Raw genomic sequence first — 21,466 nt, 5'->3', positions numbered from 1 at the left:
GCATTTAAAACATATTAACATATTCGAAGACTCTGTACGAGAATAAATCGTACTGTACATTGTCCGGTAGTACATGCGACAAGAACGTAATGCTCACTGTCTGCAAAGGAACACGTTCCTGTCCGACTTTTTTCGTGAAGCGGCGAACCGCTATGATCTCATAAATAGAGCTCAACTTTGTGTATAAATCCTTGTTCGAGATATTGGCTGGCACAAATCTGATTATCCCAGTTTTTTCGATTTGGGTCGCCGGTATGTACGCCTTCATGTTATATTGGGTCAAAAATGCAGTGTTGTTTAGAAAATTGTTTGCTGTATTATACTGCTTGAAAACAACCGCAATTTTGTTAGCGTTTACTCGCTGTATAGCCGTTACACCTTTTATGCCACTTGTGAATATGTGGTTGAGAAATATTGGACTTTTATTTCCCAATTTGTCCTTTGGGTCCACATGCTCTACGAACACTTTAAACTCTAATTTTCCCGAGTTCTCAGGGTATAGTCTTTTGTAGTCCGGTTTAAAGTACGGTAAATACGCACTATTACTACTATTAGATTGCTCACCCCCGCCGCTATTGTCCGTGCCGCCTTGGCCGTTGGTCAGATAACAAGATAGTACTTGTTATAAATATATCTGGTTTCGAGCAGGTGATGGGAGTAGAAGTTAAACACCTTATGTGTGATAGTATAAGAACATTCTGAACCTTTATTCTCTAAATGCCTATTGTTTTATACACGTTAGGTTGCGCTGACACAAGCAATATGCGTTTATGTCGCAGTAAACCAAAGCGTTACTGCTAAACACTAAAAGTGGACATTCAGCACATTACACCTCCCCCGAAAGTTCCTCTCACCGCCGGGGTGGCAGAAGAAAAAATTTAAACGCATGTTACTTGTTTACAATTTTTTCTGAAATCAATACAAAAAATATTAACAAATTATATAGGTATAATGCAAACAATCTTTATTTAGCTAGGTTCTTATGTGTCGTAAGTGTCGTAGTCCTATTAAGGAAAAGAAAAAAAATCGTTGTGCTAATAAGAAAATATCATCACTTAAAATGTTGTCATCTCTCAAACGTTAAAATATTAATTTACTTCCTTTTCTCATAAAATATAAATCTCCTTCTTTAAAAACATTTACCTACTCTTCATCTTTAAAACATTTACTATTCAACTTTAAAACATTTAAAAACATTTGGTATTCAACTTTAAAATATTCACTCTCGCTGTTTATAGTTACGGTATCTCCCATAATTCTGATAATAAAATAAACTAATGCCGTATTAAATGTTAAGCCTTTCACGGACACCTATAAGGTCGACTATGATCAAGGACATAACTGGGTTGCGCCTCTGTGCGCACCCTTCACCTATCAATGCTATCCATAGCAATTCTTCAATAAACACCTAGGGCATGGTCACCCTTTATCAACTCTATAAAATGGCATATCAGGCCAGGCTGTACGGCTCTGCCTGTACCTAGAGACACAAATACATTAAGACAATAAGTCTCCTACAACTTTCACGGAGGATATGTATATCACACTATGATCAAGTACGAAGGACTAGTGCTCTCTAGCTATGAGGTCACATTTTATAAATAAATGTGCCTAAACTCCTTAAAACTTCTCAAAATTGTACCGTACTGTAAGCTTTCTATAAATTAAACATTATTATTTAACTTCCAAAATTCCTAAAAAAAATTATGTAATAAATCAAACTTTCGCTGTATATCAGGTGATCAGTCCGACACGTAGCTAAAGTATCAATAATTACTAAGAAACAATTAAATAATATTATTGAATTGAGTTGTTAATTATTTAATCGTTATGCGATGTATCAAATTTCATTCATCGCTTATTAAAATATTCTAACTCGCGGCAAAGTCTCGCGGCCTAGTTAAGTTTTCTGTCGACGTGCGCACAACGTGTGGCACGCGCTGCAAATTGCAACATACATGATTGAGGACACTATTCGACACTTTTAATTTTTATATTATATTATGGCTTCTTATGAAAATTATTTATGCTCGAAACGAAATTGAGTTTAGCGACAACCTTTAATAATTATGAATGATTTAAATATGACTGCTACTGAATTGGAAAAAAAAATGCTGGCTTTTAGAGAAAATTAATTAAAATCATAAATTACATGTAGGATTTACATCCTATTGCTGCGTGGCTGGCCGTCCTCGGCTTCGTCTTCGTCCGGTCCGATGCGAGTTCGCGTACGGCATTCTTGCTGCTGCTGGCGTGGCCTGGCGAGCTGGCATTTCCATGTGGCACTCGCTTGACGTTTCATATGGCTGGCTGGCTCTGCTTCCGATGACGATGACGGGCCGGGCTAACCCTGGACTCCCTCGACCATGGGCCGGGATAACCCTGGACACCTCTTGATATGGGCCGGGATAACCCTGGACACCTCTTGATTTGCGAGCCGGGATAACCCTGGACAACGCTCTTCTTTCTTCGTTTCTTCTTAATTTGATTTTTGTTTCTTGGTCATCTTTTCTTTCTTCTTTTTGGTATACCGGACGGTTGCGACTTGCGTGGAAAGGTTATTTCTTGAGAATGCGCGGGACGTTTCGTTTCTTGAAATGCGTGAGGAAGGTTCTTCGAATTAAGTCTTCATTAGGGTAATCTTCTTGTCTTGATTTCTGTCTTCATTCTCGTATGCAGTGCGCCGTGGTATTCTTCACTTTCCTGGTCCTCTTCTGGTATGGGTCGCCATCAAATAACAAGATAGTACTTGTTATAAATATATCTGGTTTCGAGCAGGTGATGGGAGTAGAAGTTAAACACCTTATGTGTGATAGAATAAGAACATTCTGAACCTTTATTCTCTAAATGCCTATTGTTTTATACACGTTAGGTTGCGCTGACACAAGCAATATGCGTTTATGTCGCAGTAAACCAAAGCGTTACTGCTAAACACTAAAAGTGGACATTCAGCACATTACATTGGTTTTGGAGCGTTTAAGGGTGGGCGGGTTTTCCCCGCCCACCTCGTCACCTGCCATTGTTTAGCCAATAACTATAATTATTTACAAAATTTTACATCAAATATATACAAATTAACTTCGTTTAAACGAATAAAACTAATAAAATCTCAATTTTAAAAGTTGGAGCGAAAATTTTCCGACTACTTTTTTCAAGTTCCCGCCAAAGACGGCATATAATAGTGACATGAGAATTCGGTCAATGTACGACTCAATAATGTACGACCCAATAATCGACGTTGTCCTAGAGACAAACCAAAGAAAGTCTGCAGCGCTAGATTAAAAGTTGTTTTTAAAAATCAGTATGCGACAACACCACAGAAAATGGATTAAATAGTCTTGATACTTGTGAAATTTCTACCATATTTACCGTCTATGAAAAAATTTAGCTGTATGCACAGCTTAATTTTTATGGTAAAATAAATTTCATTCCAACAATAGATGTCACTATTAATATGTAGACATATACTAATATTGATAAATAATATTGGGAGAATGTGACATTTGGCTTCATCAAAATTAATAAGCTTTTGTAATATCCGCGACGGCGGTAAATAGGTACAGAGGGCCTACCGCGAACACCGAAGTTCTCAATATGCGAGCATCTTTCTCTTTTACTCCCATTAAGGCGTAATTAGATTGACAGAGAAATTGCCCGCAATTTGCGAACTAAAGTTTTCGGAAAAACGAAATAAACCATTAAAACAATAAACATACAAGGTGTCCCAAGCAAGGACCGGAAAACCCCTCTTTACGCTTAATCCTATCCATTCGGTAACCCAATCAATTCGGTTACCGTATCATTCGGTAACCCTATCATACTGTTACCTGATTGTAACGGTAAGCTTATTGAAACGGTAACCTTAACCTTTAACCGAGTTAATCTCAAAACCCCATCGCGTTAGGGTTTTTGTTAGGGGTTTTTAACCGGTTTTTATTCAGTTATGGTAACCTTTATTATCGGTTGCTTATTGGTTTGCTACATTCGTATTTAGTGATGTGCCGTCAGTCAAATACCTACTAAAAGAAAAATTTAATTTATTAATAGAACATTATTAGTTTATTTTGTTATTTTTGTATTTTTTTTTAAATTTTGCTTATTTTAATGTTTTTGTTTATTTTAATGTTTTTGTTTATTTTACTTACTTTGTCTATTTTTTTATTTTGTTTATTTTACTTATTTCATTTATTTTATTTGTCATTAATTTTGTTAATTTTATTTATATAATTTATTTTGATTATTTTATTTATTTTGTTTATTTTTTTATTTTTTTTTATTTTATGTATTTTATGTATTTGATTTACTTTATTTACTTTATTTACTTTATTTACTTTATTTACTTTATTTACTTTATTTACTTTATTTACTTTATTTACTTTATTTACTTTATTTACTTTATTTACTTTATTTACTTTATTTACTTTATTTACTTTATTTACTTTATTTACTTTATTTACTTTATTTACTTTATTTACTTTATTTACTTTATTTACTTTATGTATTTTATTTATTTTATTTATTTTATTTATTTTATTTGTTTGATTTGTTTTATTTGTTTTATTTGTTTTATTTGTTTTATTTGTTTTATTTGTTTTATTTATTTTATTTATTTTATTTATTTTATTTATTTTATTTAATTTATTTAATTTATTTAATTTATTTAATTTATTTAATTTATTTAATTTATTTATTTTATTTATTTTATTTATTTATTTTATTTATTTTATTTATTTTATTTATTTTATTTATTTTATTTATTTTATTTATTTTATTTATTTTATTTATTTTATTTATTTTATTTATTTTATTTATTTTATTTATTTTATTTTATTTATTTTATTTATCTTATTTATTTTATTTATTTTATTTATTTTGTTTATTTTATTTATCTTATTTATTTTATTAGGATAAAGTTCATTTATTTAACTTAAAAGGTAATAATAAAAAAAGTTACAACTAACTATGAAATTATGAATTAAAAATTTAAAACCTAAACTAAAATTAAAATAAACCTACTTAAAAACTAAACTAATACTTATAATATTATATAAAAACTAAAATGCAATACTAATAAAATAGATGTAAATAATATAATTTATTTGTTTTTTTTTTATTTATTTCATTTATTTTATTTGTTTTATCTATTTTATTTGTTTTATTTATTTTAGAAACTTACAAAATTAAAAGTAGTAGTATGTAACTACAAAAGTTAAATTAATTCAGAATAACATTCTAATTGAATAAAACGTTATTTAGTATAATCCTACATCTGGAATAAATATTCCGTTTTGTCTTTTTCATTTAAAATAAAAGTGTCATGATTTATTCACTTTCTATTTATTCTAAAATAACGAGTGCAAGAATTATTCTTATTCAAATCGATTGGAATAAGAATGAAATTTCTGTTTTTATTCTTATTCTTATTCAAGTTATTTTTTGCCCAACTCTGCTCTAGATTACTCTCGTGTTGTTGAAGGTGACTATTGAACAAAATCTGCAAAATATCTTTCATGTATGAAGTCAATTATTTGCACTTCCTAGTACCTAATAACATGAAGATAATAAATATACCTACACAGGCGAAGCAACATGCGTATTTAAATCGAAACGCTGCGCTCCGCTGGCACGCGCTACATACAACGCAAGTGCACCGAATGTTTAAAGGTCGTGGTATTTTCTATTGTATTAGGATATTTAGGATTAAGCAGAATGCGGTGAGAGTCATAGTGACAACAATAAAGCCTTATTATTGTACTACACTACAGTATTGTTATCAGTACTCTGCCGTGTCATGACTAATTGATGTAATTGTAGATACATGAGTTAGTGGTAACAAGGTTAAATGGCATTTATTTGGTCATATTATACGTCATATTATATGTAGTACAATGTATATAGATAGTAAAATGAATTTCACCCCTCTTTTCAATGGTTGGATTGATTTGAATTTTTTGAAGCCTTCGAAACGGTGATGATAATTTTATAATGAAGCTACATAGAAAGTAAACTGCGAAATTATAATTATGATGGTTCAATGTATATTTCTTTGCGTATTAAGTATGTATTTTGTTTATTATTCCTACCAGCCTTGAGGTCTTACGTATGCTATCTCTTTCACACCTACGGAAAGTGAATGAGATAGTAAATTACTGCAGGTAAGAAAAGAGTCCTACGCTTATCACTATAATTAAATAGATTTGCAGAAAGTTGCAGGCGTGTTTGCACTTGAGACCGTCATTTATTACTCATTGGCAATAACAATAGGATTAAGTCGTGGCGTGGTGAATTCTTTGTCAGCATTTGCTAAACACGTGCGGCAAGCGTTGTGTCAAACGATATACCTGTTAATTTCCGTCTAAATAATAAATGCAAATTTTAAATATCAGAAGAGCTTTTAAAAACACCATAAGTCTTGGTAGTAACTCGGATACTGAAACCACATATTATAGTTCGTTTTTTTTTAGCATTAGAAATAAGGTAAACAATCTTGATGTCTCTTTTAATTGAAAAGCACATTTTAAAAATAAGTTACGGTAAATATGTAACAATTATGAATCTAATACGATCTTTTATAGTCTTCTGCTTTCATAAGTAATAGTTATGGTTTTTAAAAAGTGTTTTTCAATTAAAACACATGTCAAAATCGCTTACCTTCTTTCAAGTTCTTTCTAATGCTAAAAAAAACGAATTATAAACATAATTCGAAAACAGAAAAAAATCATGAGTATTTTCCCCATTTGTTCCTGCCCAACGTGATCGCCGCGATACATGAGGCGGGGACATATGGGAATGATTTAAATGAAGCGCCTATTCCCATCTGTGCCCGGCGGGGAGAAATAGGAATACACCATATCAAGCCATTCCTTATCCTACCTTTAAAAACATCTTTTTCAGGGTTCCGTACCCAAAGGGTATAAACGGGACCCTATTACTAAGACTCCTCTATCCGTCTGTCTGTCACCAGGCTGTATCTCATGAACCGTGATAGCTAGGCAGTTGAAATTTTCACAAATAATTAATTTCTGTTGCTGCTATTACAACAAATACTAAAAACAGCATATAATAAATATCTAAGTGGGGCTCCCATACAACAAACGTGATTTATTTGCTAATTTTTGCATAATGGTGCGGAACCCTTCCTGCGCGAGTCAGACTCGCACTTGGCCGGTTTTTTATTTTTTACATTAATTTAGGCACAGCCATTGAAGAGTTTCGCTATCCACCATCCGTTCAGAGCAGCTGAATTGTACCTGATGATTTAGTTATCACATTAAAATAAATACGGGTATCGTCCAATGCACTATGCGGCAGTAAATTAAATTTGTAAGATTTTATTGCATAAAATCAGGTATAAATTAGTCAAGAAACATAATAGTTTCTTGTCTAATTTACTTCTATCTATACGTAACGCCTATACGGCACCCATACTACATGTTTAATCCAGGAATATTATTTAGAATATAAAATCATGATTATATTTATTTGATTAAGAATGAGATTATTCTTATTCAATTTTTTCACATACGAATTATTTCCGATCAAAATTATTTGAATAATTTTGACGGGAATAAAATCAACATGATTTTATTCTTAGGAATTCTTATTTAAATAATGATTTTATTCTTGAATGCCCAACACTGCTTACTAAGTATGTATGTAATTATGTATCTATTTAATTTAATCAAAACTATTTCACCTACCAATGTTATAGATACCCAATGAATATGTATAATGAATTCTGCCCTAGTAGCACGGTCGCATTTTTATCGTTTATCACCATGCCTGTCACGTTCTAACAAGTATGTAAGTGCGAAAGTGACGGGCATAGTGATAGTCGATAAAAATGGAACCGTGCTGAGCCCCCTGGTATTAATGAAAGATTTGTAGTATTAAAATAAGTTTATAACTGCTATAGATATATATTTTCTGATCGCTGCATTAAGCGGTACAAGGTAAATTACGACTTAGCTCATACAACTCACCGCATCTGAAAACATTTTAAACTAAAGTCTATTTTTTATTCGGTAGACTAAAATGACATTTCGTAGTATGAACATCATGTGTCATTTCATTTCATACTATGAAATGTCATTTTAGTCTACCGAATAAAAAAATAGACTTTAATTGCTTATTATAAAATAAGCTCATAATAACTAGTACATATGTCATTTGTTAACAATGGTAAAATATCTACCACAATCCGCTAGCGCATGTATCTTTATCACAAAGTGTTTTTTTTTAAATCCCTTTAGATAAATTATACCTAACTAGGTACCAGTAAAATTACTAGTTAGGTGAAAATTTTTCTTTAAATCAGTCTTTAATCTGTAGGTACAGGTCAAGTGTGAACCCGAAAATAAAAATAATAATCTAAGTAGCATAAAATATATCTAAATAATAGCAGATATTACTAGGATAGGATGTTGTTTACTTGCAACCCCTTTTCTAAAAATTTCTAAACTAGAATTGACAAAAACAATAGGAACACACAGGTATAAAGATAAACAAAGGAATGGCCGCGCTGCGCCGCGGCTGTCGCTCTAAAAATAATACTGTAATCGCTCACTTGTTTTCAATTTTAGCTTAAGGACTCAAAGTGCAATATTGTTTGAATTGACAATAAGCGAAGTTACCGGCAAAAAAACTTGTTTGTGCTGGAGGCTTCATAGACCGCCCATGCCAACCACGGTTATTCAATAATAAGTTGAATTTAAGTCTGCGTAAAGTTTACAATCGTTTGAACTGGTTCAAAACCTTATTATGAGGTAACAGCATAGACGGGGTTTTTATTTCGGTTACCGGTAACAGGGGTTAACTCGATCTGATACGGTTACCGAATCAAAGTGTTACCTTATCAGACGGTTACCGTTATGGTAGGGGTTTTTATAACCACTTCTAAAATAACCCTATGAAAAACCCCGGTTAAGGTAACCGGTTCCGGTCCCTGGTCCCAAGAAGTAGTGATATACTGAATGTTTTATTTTTCTAAGCGCCCTTGAAGTTGTGAACATACTGGGTAATTTTATCTTTCTTGGCATTAATTTTCTTTTAATTCCATTCAAAGATCTAACGATAGTAAATGTTACCATACTGAATTGGCCTATCTATCAGCTTAGCACACAAAAAAAATCAAGCATCTACCGCAATAATTCACGTCACCATAAATAAAAATCTCATCGTACTCGGCGATAGGTGAAAAATTAAAAAAAATCATAACTCCGAAAATACGAAAAATCGCGGAACATACATGGGGGTGATTCAGATAGCCCTCTAGGTCCTCTACCTCCCAGCTTCAGTATATCACTACTTCTTGGGACACCCTGTATATTAAAAATTAATTTTAGCTTTAACTAGTAGGTACCCATGCCGTGAGCATAAGCATGGAGGTTGTGGGTTCGAGCTCAAAACCCGGCTAGTATCAATGAGTTTCTCGAAATGTTAGAGGAAGTTCATAAGTATGCCTATACCTATTAGGTGTGTTCAATTTGCTGTGAAACCTTAGTCTAAACCAATATTATATTATCTAAGTAGGTACATATGGTGAAGTATTAAGATGTTTCATTCCACTTACCCGTCATCAACTCCAAATTTTGTAAACATTGTCGTTTTTCAGCTTGAATCGCCTCGTGCTGACTTTTTACAAGTGTAAAATTATTCGTCACGCGGAAAAGTAACTCCCGCACGCCGGTTTTGTAAGGTTTCACCATGTTTATTCCGTTCATCACAAAATACAATGAATATTTAAACGATTTTGACAAACATACCATAGTGCATGACGTTTACTGACTGCTTAAAAAACATTGCCATATGTAAAGTCCGTCAACCAAATCTTGTCAGTAGTAAAAGGCGGCAAATTTGAAAAATCGCGGGTTAGCAACACTGTGTTCGAATAATTCCAAAATGCATGTCATCTGTGTTTTATCTGTGGAATGTGGATCGTGATGGGATCGTGAATGACAGCCGTCACCTTATTTGTTTTCATTTGGTTTTCATTCTGAATCGTTTCTGTTTCAAGAGATATTTCTGCTGTCACCATTAAATACCAATACATTAAATAAAAATAAGCAAAGCTAAGGGGCCTACAATGTACAATCATGCTCGTTGATGGTAAACATTACTAAAAATTGAGGTTATGACAAGTAGGTACATACTGGAAGAACTCTTTCGAACTTTTAAGATTATGTTCAGTTTTTTTGTTTTAGGGTTAAAAGGCATAAATAAAATTAAAACGTATGCCTAAATCTATCCAACAAGATCATAAATTGTGTCCTGGAAACCGTCCATAGGCCCACATGTCTAATATTTTCAGCAATCAGTTGTGACTATTTACAAAGATGCAATAGAATACTACAGAGTATTATGCTTGGTTGAAGTGACCCGGTAACATTGATAACTTCATTATATTTTTTCAATTAATGACCTGAATTATAGTGTAAGCTAAAGTGACCCTTATCTTATTTACCTTTAAATTAAATAAACACCCAAATATCAGTTGTTTTATTTTTAATATGTAATCCTATTGTACAATATATACCAATCAAAAAAATTACACAGGTATGTCATATAGTCATATTCATCCAGAAGAGTACACTAATTTACATTAACAAGTGGCATATTATATTGTAAATAACAAATATATGCACTATCTAATTATCTGCATTTTGATATGATTTTATTTTAGTAAACTTAGAAGACATAGATAGGGAACAAAGAGAATATAAGCACTACGAGTTGGAGTGAGAGGCGAGGTGGAGTTGTTTTTGATATCTTTAAATTTGTTCATAATTTTGATTGTTTATCATTGTTTTAACCACAGACTTGTAATTGTCGCTCGCGCTTGACAGACAGCTGAAGTGTGCGAAAGGGAAGCCCTCGCGTATATGAACATCGCATGAGTGCGAAAGAGTCAGACTACAAATGAGAAAACGTGACCATTTTGGAGTTTGACAACGGCCGCGGACGGCCAAGAGCGTATCACCGTAATTTTCAATTTGAAAAATATACACATATTCGGAAGAAAACTATTTGATTAAGTAATACAATGAAGATAGTGTCTTGTAGTGTACCGGATTTCAGTGTCACGGGGCCAAATAAAGCTAGCAAATACTCATTTCAGAGGAATTATGATATTCCGACCGAAATTTTCTTGACGATATTTTGTCAAATTAACAGCATAAAAAGTGTAAAAAGCCGGTTTATACAGTTAATTATAAGTTTTTCTTCCTTTGTGTGCTAATATTTTATCATATTACTCAATAATATAAGATATTTTGTGTAAAAACATAAACTGTTACTTTACGCTAGGGCTTGACAAAATGTTCAGATGACAGTATCGATAACTTGTCGGTATATTAATAGCTATGTAATAATTTCTTCACAAGACATCATTAAGATATTAACCTTTATAACCGACTTCAAATAATAACGATTGTTATACCTTTTTGAAGGTGCACATGTTTAGCAGTAAATTTAAACTTCACTTTCCAACACAGTAAGAGTTAGACTAAGATCAGTCTGTAACGATTTTGATAGCACACGGAGTTCAAGTGTTATTTATACGTCATAATGTCGTAAATTTTAACGTTTGAAAAAAAACCGGCCAAGTGCGAGTCGGACTCGCGTTTCAAGGGTTCCGTACATTAAGTCCGACTCACGCTTGACCACATTTCTGATAGGTTTTCCTGTCATCTACAGGTAAAGAACTATTTTGTGTATTTTTTTCAAAATTTTAGACCCAGTAGTTTCGAAGATAAGGGGGGGGGGGGTGGATGGTCATTATTTGCCTATTTTCTTGAATAACTGCGAAACTATTAATCCTAAAATTATAAAAAATATATATTTGAGATTCTTACAATGAGCTCTTTCATCTGATATGTAACACGATATAGTTTGAAAAAACTTTATTTTTTAATTTTCTCATTTACCTCCCAAAAATGGCCTCCATATTTAAAATTCATTTGTTTACGTTACACGTCCATCTTTGGGTCATAAACTTACATATGTGTGCAAATTTCAACTTAATTGGTCCAGTAGTTTCGGAGAAAATAGGCTGTGATAGACGGACGGACAGACAGATAGACAGACGCACGAGTGATCCTATTAGGGTTCCGTTTTTTCCTTTTGGGGTAGGGTACCCTAAAAACGGTAATTTACAAACAAACAAACAAAACAAACTTATAACTAGGTAAATATAAAAATTAAGGTATATAATTATATGCTATTAGGCCATAGGTACCCGGCTAAATGTACCTAGTACGCTGCTGGCGTTTCCTCTTTGCACCGCTAGCGAAATACGCTGGATAATACGTTTAAAATAACACATTTGAAAAAGTTGTCGATAAAGCAACCAAACACCGACAGATTATTAATATGTTGTAACATGACATCACTATTTTTGAACTCACATAGACAATTTACGCACACACTTGCATTTCATTTTTGGTCGCACTTTTGAAGATTGACAGTTGTTCTTGTCTATTCTAATTCTATGGTTTTAACATCGGTTTTAAATTGTCCGTCCATGTTTCAAATTTTTTCAATAAACCGCGAGTGACAATTTGAATTGACGTACGCAGGGCGCGCTCAGCGGAAAAAAAAATCTTTTGGTTCGATGTACATTGCTGCTTTTCTTAGCGCAATACTGCTCTTTGAGTGTTGCCCTACTTTAGTTTGCTTTACATTGCTACTGACAAGATTTGGTTGACGGACTATAGTTTTTTAATTCGATGTCAAATTATTGCGCTGCAGACTTTCTTTGGTTTGTCTCTATCAATCCTATACATTATGGCGTTATTCATAAACGGTTGCTAACTTAATCAGTTGACCATCTTCGTTTGTCCCTATCTGTCGTTATGTCATAGAGAGGGACAAACGATGATCATCAACTGATTAACTTAGCAGACGTTTATGAATAACAAAAGGGGGTATACCTTTAACCGGCGTCTGCTTTTCTGGAGTGCGTGTCCAGACGAGGACGATTTTTCGCCAATCTGATGAAATTGTCCTATCAAATCAGGACGTGCGGACGCAAACCCCAATTTGGCTCGCTGATTATGACCAATATTACCGATAAAATGGAGGTGAGGTCGCAAGAATACCAATTTGTGTCTCCAGTATTCGCCTTTGAGAGCACTTTTTTAGTTTAGAAAGCTTCAATATCTCCATAAAACTGAAATTGGTGATTAAATTGGAGATCGACGCCAATTTCTTTTCTGATCAAATCGACCGATCCCGTGTAGACTGTTTATTTTTCAGCAAATAATTCACAAACGGTCAACATTATAAACCAATATCGGTCTGCTTCTGTTATAATTTATCAGCTTAATAAATATAGTGCGTCAAGCAAATCTAGTCAGTAGCAATGTACTGCAAATTAAAGTAGGGTAACACCATGTAACACTCAAAGAGCAGAATTGCGCTAAGAAAAGCAGCAATGTACATCGACCCAAAACGTGTTATTTTCCGCCCTTCGTACGTCAGTTCGAGTGAATTATCGTAACCTCAAATTTTAGTAATGTTTACCGTCAACGAGCATGATTGTACATTGTAGGCACCTTAGCTTTGCTTGAGGTCATGCATAATCTTGGTATTTAATGGTGACAGCAGAAATTTCTCTTGAAATAGAAACGATTCAGAATGTAAACAATAAGATGATGGCTGTCATTCACGATCCACATTCCACAGATAACACACAGATGACACGCGATTTTGGAATTATTCGAACACAGTGTTGCTAACCCGCGATTTTTCAAATTTGCCGCCTTTTACTACTGACAAGATTTGGTTGATCCAGTATAGTTGAGCTGCAAAATAATTATTTGGTCAGCAAGATTTAAAAATTGGTTGGTAGAAAAAATATGTCTTTAGTTAGGTATTAAGGCGTCATTAGACTGACAGAAAAATGCCCGCAATTAGCGAACTTCGATTGCCCTGATTCATCAATTTTCGATTTTCTTGGCCATAGAAAAAATCGATTCACTGAATCGACATCTACATCACTAGCTAGCATAAAAATGGACGCCTTTGTCATTGTCAAAAAATAATGTGGAAATTATAAATTTATAATATTAAAGTTTTTATTGTAGTGTCGCCTCTACATGGTGTAAATTATTTCGTTAATAGTAATATTCATCTATCCATCAGGATGGCTGAAGACTTAAGAAACTATAATTTACAATTACAGCAGGTATGTCAATGGAGTAAATGCATCACAATATTTATGAGTGTACCCTGATAAGGGTTTAATGAAATCAATACATTATTTCGAAATAACAAATTTCAGGTTGAAGCGGCACTGTTAACAGACCCTCAAAATGAGGAGCTCCTGAAATTGAAAGGCGATTTGGAAGAAGTAATTGAGTTGACCCAAGATCTTATAAAAACACAGGAAGGTGAATCTAAAGCCACGAATATTCATGGTTCTAGTAATGATGATGATGTTACAGCGTCGCTGTTGGCTGCCGAGGAGGAGGCGGAGCACGCTCCCGCTCAGTGGCATGTTGGAGACAAATGCCTTGCCAAGTACAACACTGATGGAATGTGAGTGCTTATGGTTTTGCAATATTGACGTTGTGAATTTGGTTGTCAAGTTACATTATTCATAATCAGTAATATTACATCCCTTATTGAACTTTAGATGCAGATTTTGCTTGCTCTTGTTTGCCTTCTACTTATTATAGAGTTTACATATCAGTAAGCTTTGATCTATAGTCTATATTTAAGTTATTTAACAGTACCCGTGTATACATTTTGTAAATCACCAGCATAACATTAAAATTTTGTTATTTGTGTTCCAGGTTTTATGAAGCAACTATTGAAGAAATGACAGCAGACAGCTTAAAAGTAAAATTTGATGGTTCTACTTCATTAGAAACAGTTTCTGTGTATGATGTTAAGCCAGTGGGCTCGGGACTGAAAAGAAGATTAAGTACAGATGAAAGCAAGTTAGTATTAATTTTTGATTATTTTACTTATTAAAAAAAATGTTTTTCTGCATCAGATCACCTTTCCAAAACGAATAAATAAATAAATATCATTTACAGATAATTATGAGTGTCATTAAAATTATAATATACCAATAAGTAACAAAATAATTAAGGTTCGCAGTCCAGATCCGGGCCGCAGTCTGCCATTTGATGACCCCTGTAGAGTATGACTCAAAACAATTTAAATACCATACCAAAATTTGTCAATTAAATACCAAAAACCTGAGCCTAAGTTGGCCACCTTCTAAATATTGGCCATTGCTTTACACAGGCCCATTGACTTTTAAAAATAACCTTGATAAACCTTGTCTCTATGTGGCAGTCTTGTAATAAGTTTGGTAATCATTAGTAAATGTATCATTCTTTTCTCATTTTACAGGCATGGAAAAGGCTACAACAGAGAATATTTAAAAAAGAAAAAGCAGAAAAAACAACAAAGATTTAAACAAATTGAGGAAGAAAGAGAGAGTGAAAAAAATAAATGGCTATCATTTCATACTAAGGCATCCAAAAAGCCGGGAGTTCGAACTAAAAGCATTTTTGCATCTCCTGACAATTTGACTGGTAGAGTTGGTATTGGTACTTGTGGTATCTCTGGCCAGCCTATGACTAACTACACGCCTGGTGAAAAATGGAAGAAGGGGGGATAGTATAGGTACAATTGTTCATTTCCCATTTAGTTTTATTTTATAGTAATTGTCTCCTGACCTGATTATGGATTTATAATAAAAAATTTCAATACTATATCTTAGTTTTTACTTGACTATCCTAAAATTCCTAAATACCAGCACAGTAAAGGCTTGTGTTGTGGGCACTAGATGACGATATATATATTAACTCGGCAACAAATGTTTTCGATAAACACACAAATAAATGCCCTTACCAGGATTCAAATATGACACCTCTGGCTTCACTTACGTACCTATTTCATCTTAAATTTATTTTACAGAGCATATGGGGCTACTTTTCCGCACTAGTGCGTAAAATAGCACTTTTCGTGCGTATGTCGAAACTTTAAAGTGCCATATGTACTGTAAAACGTTGTTCGATACACGTGCGAATAGGTAATTCGCAACTCGTGACGATCTAAAACACTCCCTTCGGTCGTGTTTTATTTAATTTATCGCCACTCGTTTCGAATTTCCTCTTTTTCGCACTTGTATCGAAAATAACTTATTACAAGGCAAACGGATTTTGTGAAATTGTATAATATGCCATTTTAGATCCTAAACCCAAGACGGAAATCGCGGATATTCAAATACGGAAGATACGTACTGGAATATCACATGGAATTTGATTTGGGAAATGCAAGAAAATGGAAACCTTAGGTTACTCCACCAACAAGAGCTTAAATGTATGATGATGATCCAAAGGTTTCCGAGCTGCGTTGAGGAAACTTGCAGGTATATTTTTTTTTCTTTACAAATTCAATCTTGATACAGGATGAAAGAAAACAGATTATTCGATATTGCCATGGAGCCAGCATGGAGCCCGTGGACTTGATATTGCAGAGATAAAACGTGAAAAAATTGCATCAACGTTTTATTAAGAAACATCGCCCTCTCGACGCGTGCTTTCCAATTCCCGTAACTTGTGTGGAGTAGCTAAGTGTAAGTAGTTCACAGTATGTTCCCCTAGAGGGCGAAAGCATGCCTTCTCGGAACATTTTGCCTGCCGCTGTAATCGCCCAGGAAATTATCCTGAGCCATTACAGCGCCATCGGCAGACTGTAAATAAGCCTGGGCTCATTTGCACGGGGCGAGAACTCGCATGCGAGTTTCATTACATTGCGTTCATTGATCGGTCGGCTGAATTGACGTAACCTCAATTGTCCGCAAATTCCGCAATGTAACTTAAATCGTATACGAGTTCCCGCGCCGCGCCGTCCCCATTTACGTTTCCCCATACGTAGTCCCCATTTTTCTCCCTGAATAAGTAGATTCTTAAAATAATCAAATGTAATGTGTTCGAAGTAAAAGTAACCACTAAAGAGTAAGTACATACTTAATTATGTTTTGAATATTAGGGGTTACTAACTTACTACCTAGTGAGTATTAAATTTATATAGGTAGGTAGGTACCTTGATCTCTTGATGGTCCTCATGAAAAGTTTTGATTTTATATTATGTTTATGTTACTTAATATTATAATCACTAGTAGTATAAAACAAAGTCGCTTCCCGCTGTCTGTCTGTCCCTATGTATGCTTAGATCTTTAAAACTACGCAACGGATTTTGATGCGGTTTTTTTAATATATATCAAGAGGAAGGTTTATGTACAATTTGTTAACCCGTGCGAAGCCGGGGCGGGTCGCTAGTACTATATATTAGGTACCTACTTAAATACAAAATACAGTACATAGCGGCCCCTCGCCAGTGGCGCTAGTGAGCACGTTGATGGGCTCTATAATCGCATACTTTTCAGTATTATGACATTTATGAGTTCATTACAAAACTGGTAATGAATTTGGCCAATCACGTCTCGCAGCGGTCAAGAGAACAAAACCAAAGGATATAACCGAACCCTACACTGAGCATGGCCCGACATGCTCTTGCCGGTTTTATAGAAGGGGCTCATCTGGCCATTCCTCTTAACCCACCCTTGCTAAACACTATACGATCTGTCATGTTATTGCTGTGTGTGTTAGTTATTATGTACAATCAGAATGAACCTCATTGAGTCATTTCGCTAACATTCACGCAAGCATTGGCGCGAGAATGACGCACGGGCGAATGATAACAAATGCATATTGATGTCAAAATTTAAATAACAAAATGACGTAAGTAATTATTATAAAGGCTTGGCCAAACACACGGCGCGACGGCGCGACGCAGCGCCGCGTCCGCGCCGCGCGACCGCGGCACATGCTCTAGCGCCTACCGCGAACCATGTTCGACGTGTTGCCTCTCTGTCGGACTTGTAAATTCGTACGTAAGTGTGACAGGGAGGTAACACGTCGAACGTGGTTCACGGTAGGCCCTCAGGTTACCGAAGTCAAACAGACTGCGTCCCGCCGGTATCACGCCGCGGCGGCCCGCCACGTCGAGAGTTCCGTACCTCAAAAGGAAAAACGGAACCCTTATAGGATCACTAGTGCGTCCGTCTGTCACAGCCTATTTTCTCCGTTGAAATTTGGTATAGTACATATGTAACCTATGTACATGTAAGTTTGTGACCCAAAGGTGGAAATAGATCATTGTGAAACTATTGACAATAATTAACATTAGGTACCTGTGTAGTGGGTAACGTGGTTTGAAAATGTGTTGTCTACTCCAAACTTTTTCATAAGTACTCCTTTCCTCGGGTAGTTTTGCACAAATCTCTGTTTCGACATTTTGCTCACTTGTCGTGGTCGCGGCTAACTGGGGCCTTACCATGATGATGTCCTTATTGCGATTCTGTTTAGGACCTAAACTGAATTTCTAACTACACATACAACATACTACTGTGTCTAAAATGTTGAAAACATTGAAAGAAATACAAGAAATGTCAGGAAAACCTATTAGAAATATGCAGTCAAGCGTGAGTCGGACTTAATTACTTAGTTTTTGATCCGACCCCTACGGGTTTTTACAGACACTTCACTCAAGTTTCACATAAAAATACATTGTTAAAAATTGTGTAGGTATTGTACGTTGTACGGCACCCTTGGAACGCAAGTCCAACTAAAGTGCGAGTCGCCGGCCGGTGTTTTTTATCCCGACTCGCGAGCCTCTCCAACTTTTCATCAGGGTTTTTCATTAACTAAGTGAAATTATGCGGCTGCGCTGCAGTTAGTGGCATAATGTCTATCAAAATGAAAGTGAAGTTGATGGGAGTAATAACTAGTGATATCAAGTACCCAGGGAGTAAACTTTGTTTAATTTTTGTCCGCGCGCGCGTTACATATAAAATCCGGCCAAGAACATGTCGGGTATCATTTCCAATAATATTCCTTTAATTTCCTTTATACGTGTTTTAAATCGACACGAGTTGCGAATTACCTATTCGCACATGTATCGTACTAGTGTTGAGTCGCTCACTCGTGAGGCACCTCATTTGTACCACTCATTTTGTTAATTTGTCGCAGTACTTCGTACCGCAAAAATGTCTTACTTCACTCCTCTATTCATTTTACTCATTTACTCGCGCGCATCACAAACACCTCTTGCCACACAAATCATTCACACACTTCAAATTTCAAAAACACTCTTATCCGTTCAAATTCACTCGCGAGTCTCGCGACCGTCAAAACTCATACACTTCTCACAACTCGCAGCAGAGTCCCTGGATCGGGCGAGGCGCTAGGTGCTCGCCTGCTCGCCGACACTCAAAACTCAAATGTCTCAAATGAAGAAACGAGTAATGATCCACACTGTCAACTGCCGAACTACAAACCTTATTGCAACGATAAAAGGTCCACCGAGAAATGCGTTGAGTTTGTACCACTCACCGCCTCTCTGTGACATGAACCCCTTAAAAATCCTTTCAAAATGAAACAATGAATTAGAAATACCCAAAGAGGGAGTGAGACCGACACGCGACGTACTTCAATATCGCTTCGCGTCACCACCGAAAATACGTTAACAATTAAACACGAAAGACAACAAGCGTAAGCGCTGCAAGTTTTCATACATCTTAAAAAAATTGTCGCTGTTGGAATTAATTGAATAGTTGACGCTGAAAATATGCTAGTACCTCACCTCATTTGAAGTAAGACATTGTAACACCTCATTTTAGAAAATGAGGTACTCATACAAACTCATTTTAAATTGATGTCCTACCCATCACTATATCGTACAACGTTTTACAGTACCTACATATGGCCCTACCTACCTACATATTTAAATTTTCGACATGGTTGTGTAATGTGTAATTATCGCACTAGTGCAGTAAAGTAGCACCATATGTACTGTAAAATATTATTAATATTACCGCTCTTAGTAGGTAACTTGACCGCACATCAAGCGCAATAATTTAATTTCGTCGCCAAATCCCGAAAAGGTCAGCGACAACCTCCTGATTCATGATTTATGGACAGAAATGGTCCCACAAAATGGAAGGTTGATAAAAATAAAGAGGCAAAACGTAGCCATCAGTGGGTAGACACTCCTCCTTTTTGGCAAACTCGGATCCATTCGGCTCAGCATTGCTCCGAGCAATTATTAGGGTTGACACCACTTGACGTCCTTTTGGGTGCACGACCACAGATAAGATAAACACTTGAATTTTGACAACCCTAAATAGCCGATAGTGATAGTGCCCTACATTAGAAACAAATAGCATGATTCGTCCCTGAATTGCTGTCAAACTTCGGTTTTGTAGGAAGTGTACTTTCTGTACGGTAGTATTACCTATTATTTATTCTGTGACGTAGCCAAGAGCAGTTACATTCCGAACGGAAGTTTACGGCAATTAGACGTCTGTATGTTACGTAGCTACAACATACTTACGTCTCACGTTTGATGTAATACATACAATCAATTCACGTACTCAGGCATAAAATTAGAGTCGTACTTATCCCCTTTTTAGGGTTTCGTAGAGACCTAAAAACCCTTATAGTTTCGTCATGTCCGGTCCGTCTGTCAGTCCGCGTCTTTGATCGATGATCATTAGTGCTAGAAAGCTGCAATTTGGCATAGATACAGAATCATGCATGGAGATAGAACGGTAAAATAAAAACTACAAACACATTTTTTTTTACTCTCATATAAAATGTTTTTGTGCTTTTACCCAATAGTGTGGGGTATCGTTAGATAGAATGGATAGGTCTTTCAAATGGTAAAAGGATCTCCAAAAAAAATATTTTGCTAAAATTTATATTTTCGGAAATGATAGCTCCGAAAGAAATAAATGCCTATTGGTCATTTAAATCTGTTCGTGGCTCGCGGCCAAAAATGCAAACTATGAAAAAACTTATCCCCGAAATCCTAGAGTGCTATCTCGCACTCTTTATCTAATTTTTAATTAGACAAAGTGTAACGTCAAACAAAATCAAGTTTACTTTTATTTAGATAGGTTTTTTTTTAAATAAATTAAAAGCAGAAAAATATTTAAAGGCGTTTCAGCTTTCAATCATGGATTTATAATTTTTGATATCTAAATGATGTCATTTTGTTGTAATTCGCCCTGCGTCTCGCTCGTGTCGAACAAGTACCTACCTACGAGCGAAATGCACACGTCGAATGATAACCGACACAACAACAACATACATACATACATACATACGAGTATATATGCCTATTTCCCGGAGAGTTAGGCAGATACCACGGCCACGGATTTCCACTTGCTACGATTCTGACCTACCTCTTTCGCTTCCTTCACTTTCATAACAACAACAAATAATAATAATAACAACATGACATCATTTTGAAGTTAAAATGTAAATTCATATTGGCCTCTAGATTTTGAATTAGTTTTGTTACACATGAAACTGAAGGATATAATGATATATGAAACTCATTTTACACATAACGTTTAAGTTGCATAGCTATAGTTCGTTTT

General features: G+C 35.0%; 2 protein-coding genes across 2 annotated transcripts in view; both read left to right on the top strand.

The window, feature by feature from the left end:
* The window catches only part of LOC134647233 (negative elongation factor D), a 387,727-nt gene that overhangs the window by 203,152 nt on the left and 163,109 nt on the right, over positions 1 to 21,466 (top strand). The window lies entirely within an intron of this gene.
* On the top strand, positions 14,024 to 15,726 carry LOC134663276 (survival of motor neuron-related-splicing factor 30). Its single transcript, XM_063519689.1, has 4 exons — positions 14,024 to 14,185; positions 14,282 to 14,538; positions 14,796 to 14,942; positions 15,364 to 15,726. Exons 1-4 carry the CDS (start codon positions 14,144 to 14,146, stop codon positions 15,632 to 15,634), a joined length of 717 nt encoding a protein of 238 aa, XP_063375759.1. The 5' UTR covers positions 14,024 to 14,143; the 3' UTR covers positions 15,635 to 15,726.

The sequence above is a fragment of the Cydia amplana genome, chromosome 4 (genome assembly GCF_948474715.1).
Source record: "Cydia amplana chromosome 4, ilCydAmpl1.1, whole genome shotgun sequence".
NCBI classification, from domain to species: domain Eukaryota; kingdom Metazoa; phylum Arthropoda; class Insecta; order Lepidoptera; family Tortricidae; genus Cydia; species Cydia amplana.
The sequence above is the reverse complement of the archived record's forward strand: the minus strand, read 5'-3'. Positions and strand labels throughout refer to the sequence as shown.

Coding starts and splice junctions, on each gene's coding strand:
- LOC134663276 (XM_063519689.1), top strand. CDS start 14,144: ATGGCTGAAGACTTAAGAAACTATAATTTACAATTACAGCAG. Junction 14,186..14,281: donor ATAATTTACAATTACAGCAG/GTATGTCAATGG, acceptor AACAAATTTCAG/GTTGAAGCGGCACTGTTAAC. Junction 14,943..15,363: donor TTAAGTACAGATGAAAGCAA/GTTAGTATTAAT, acceptor CTCATTTTACAG/GCATGGAAAAGGCTACAACA.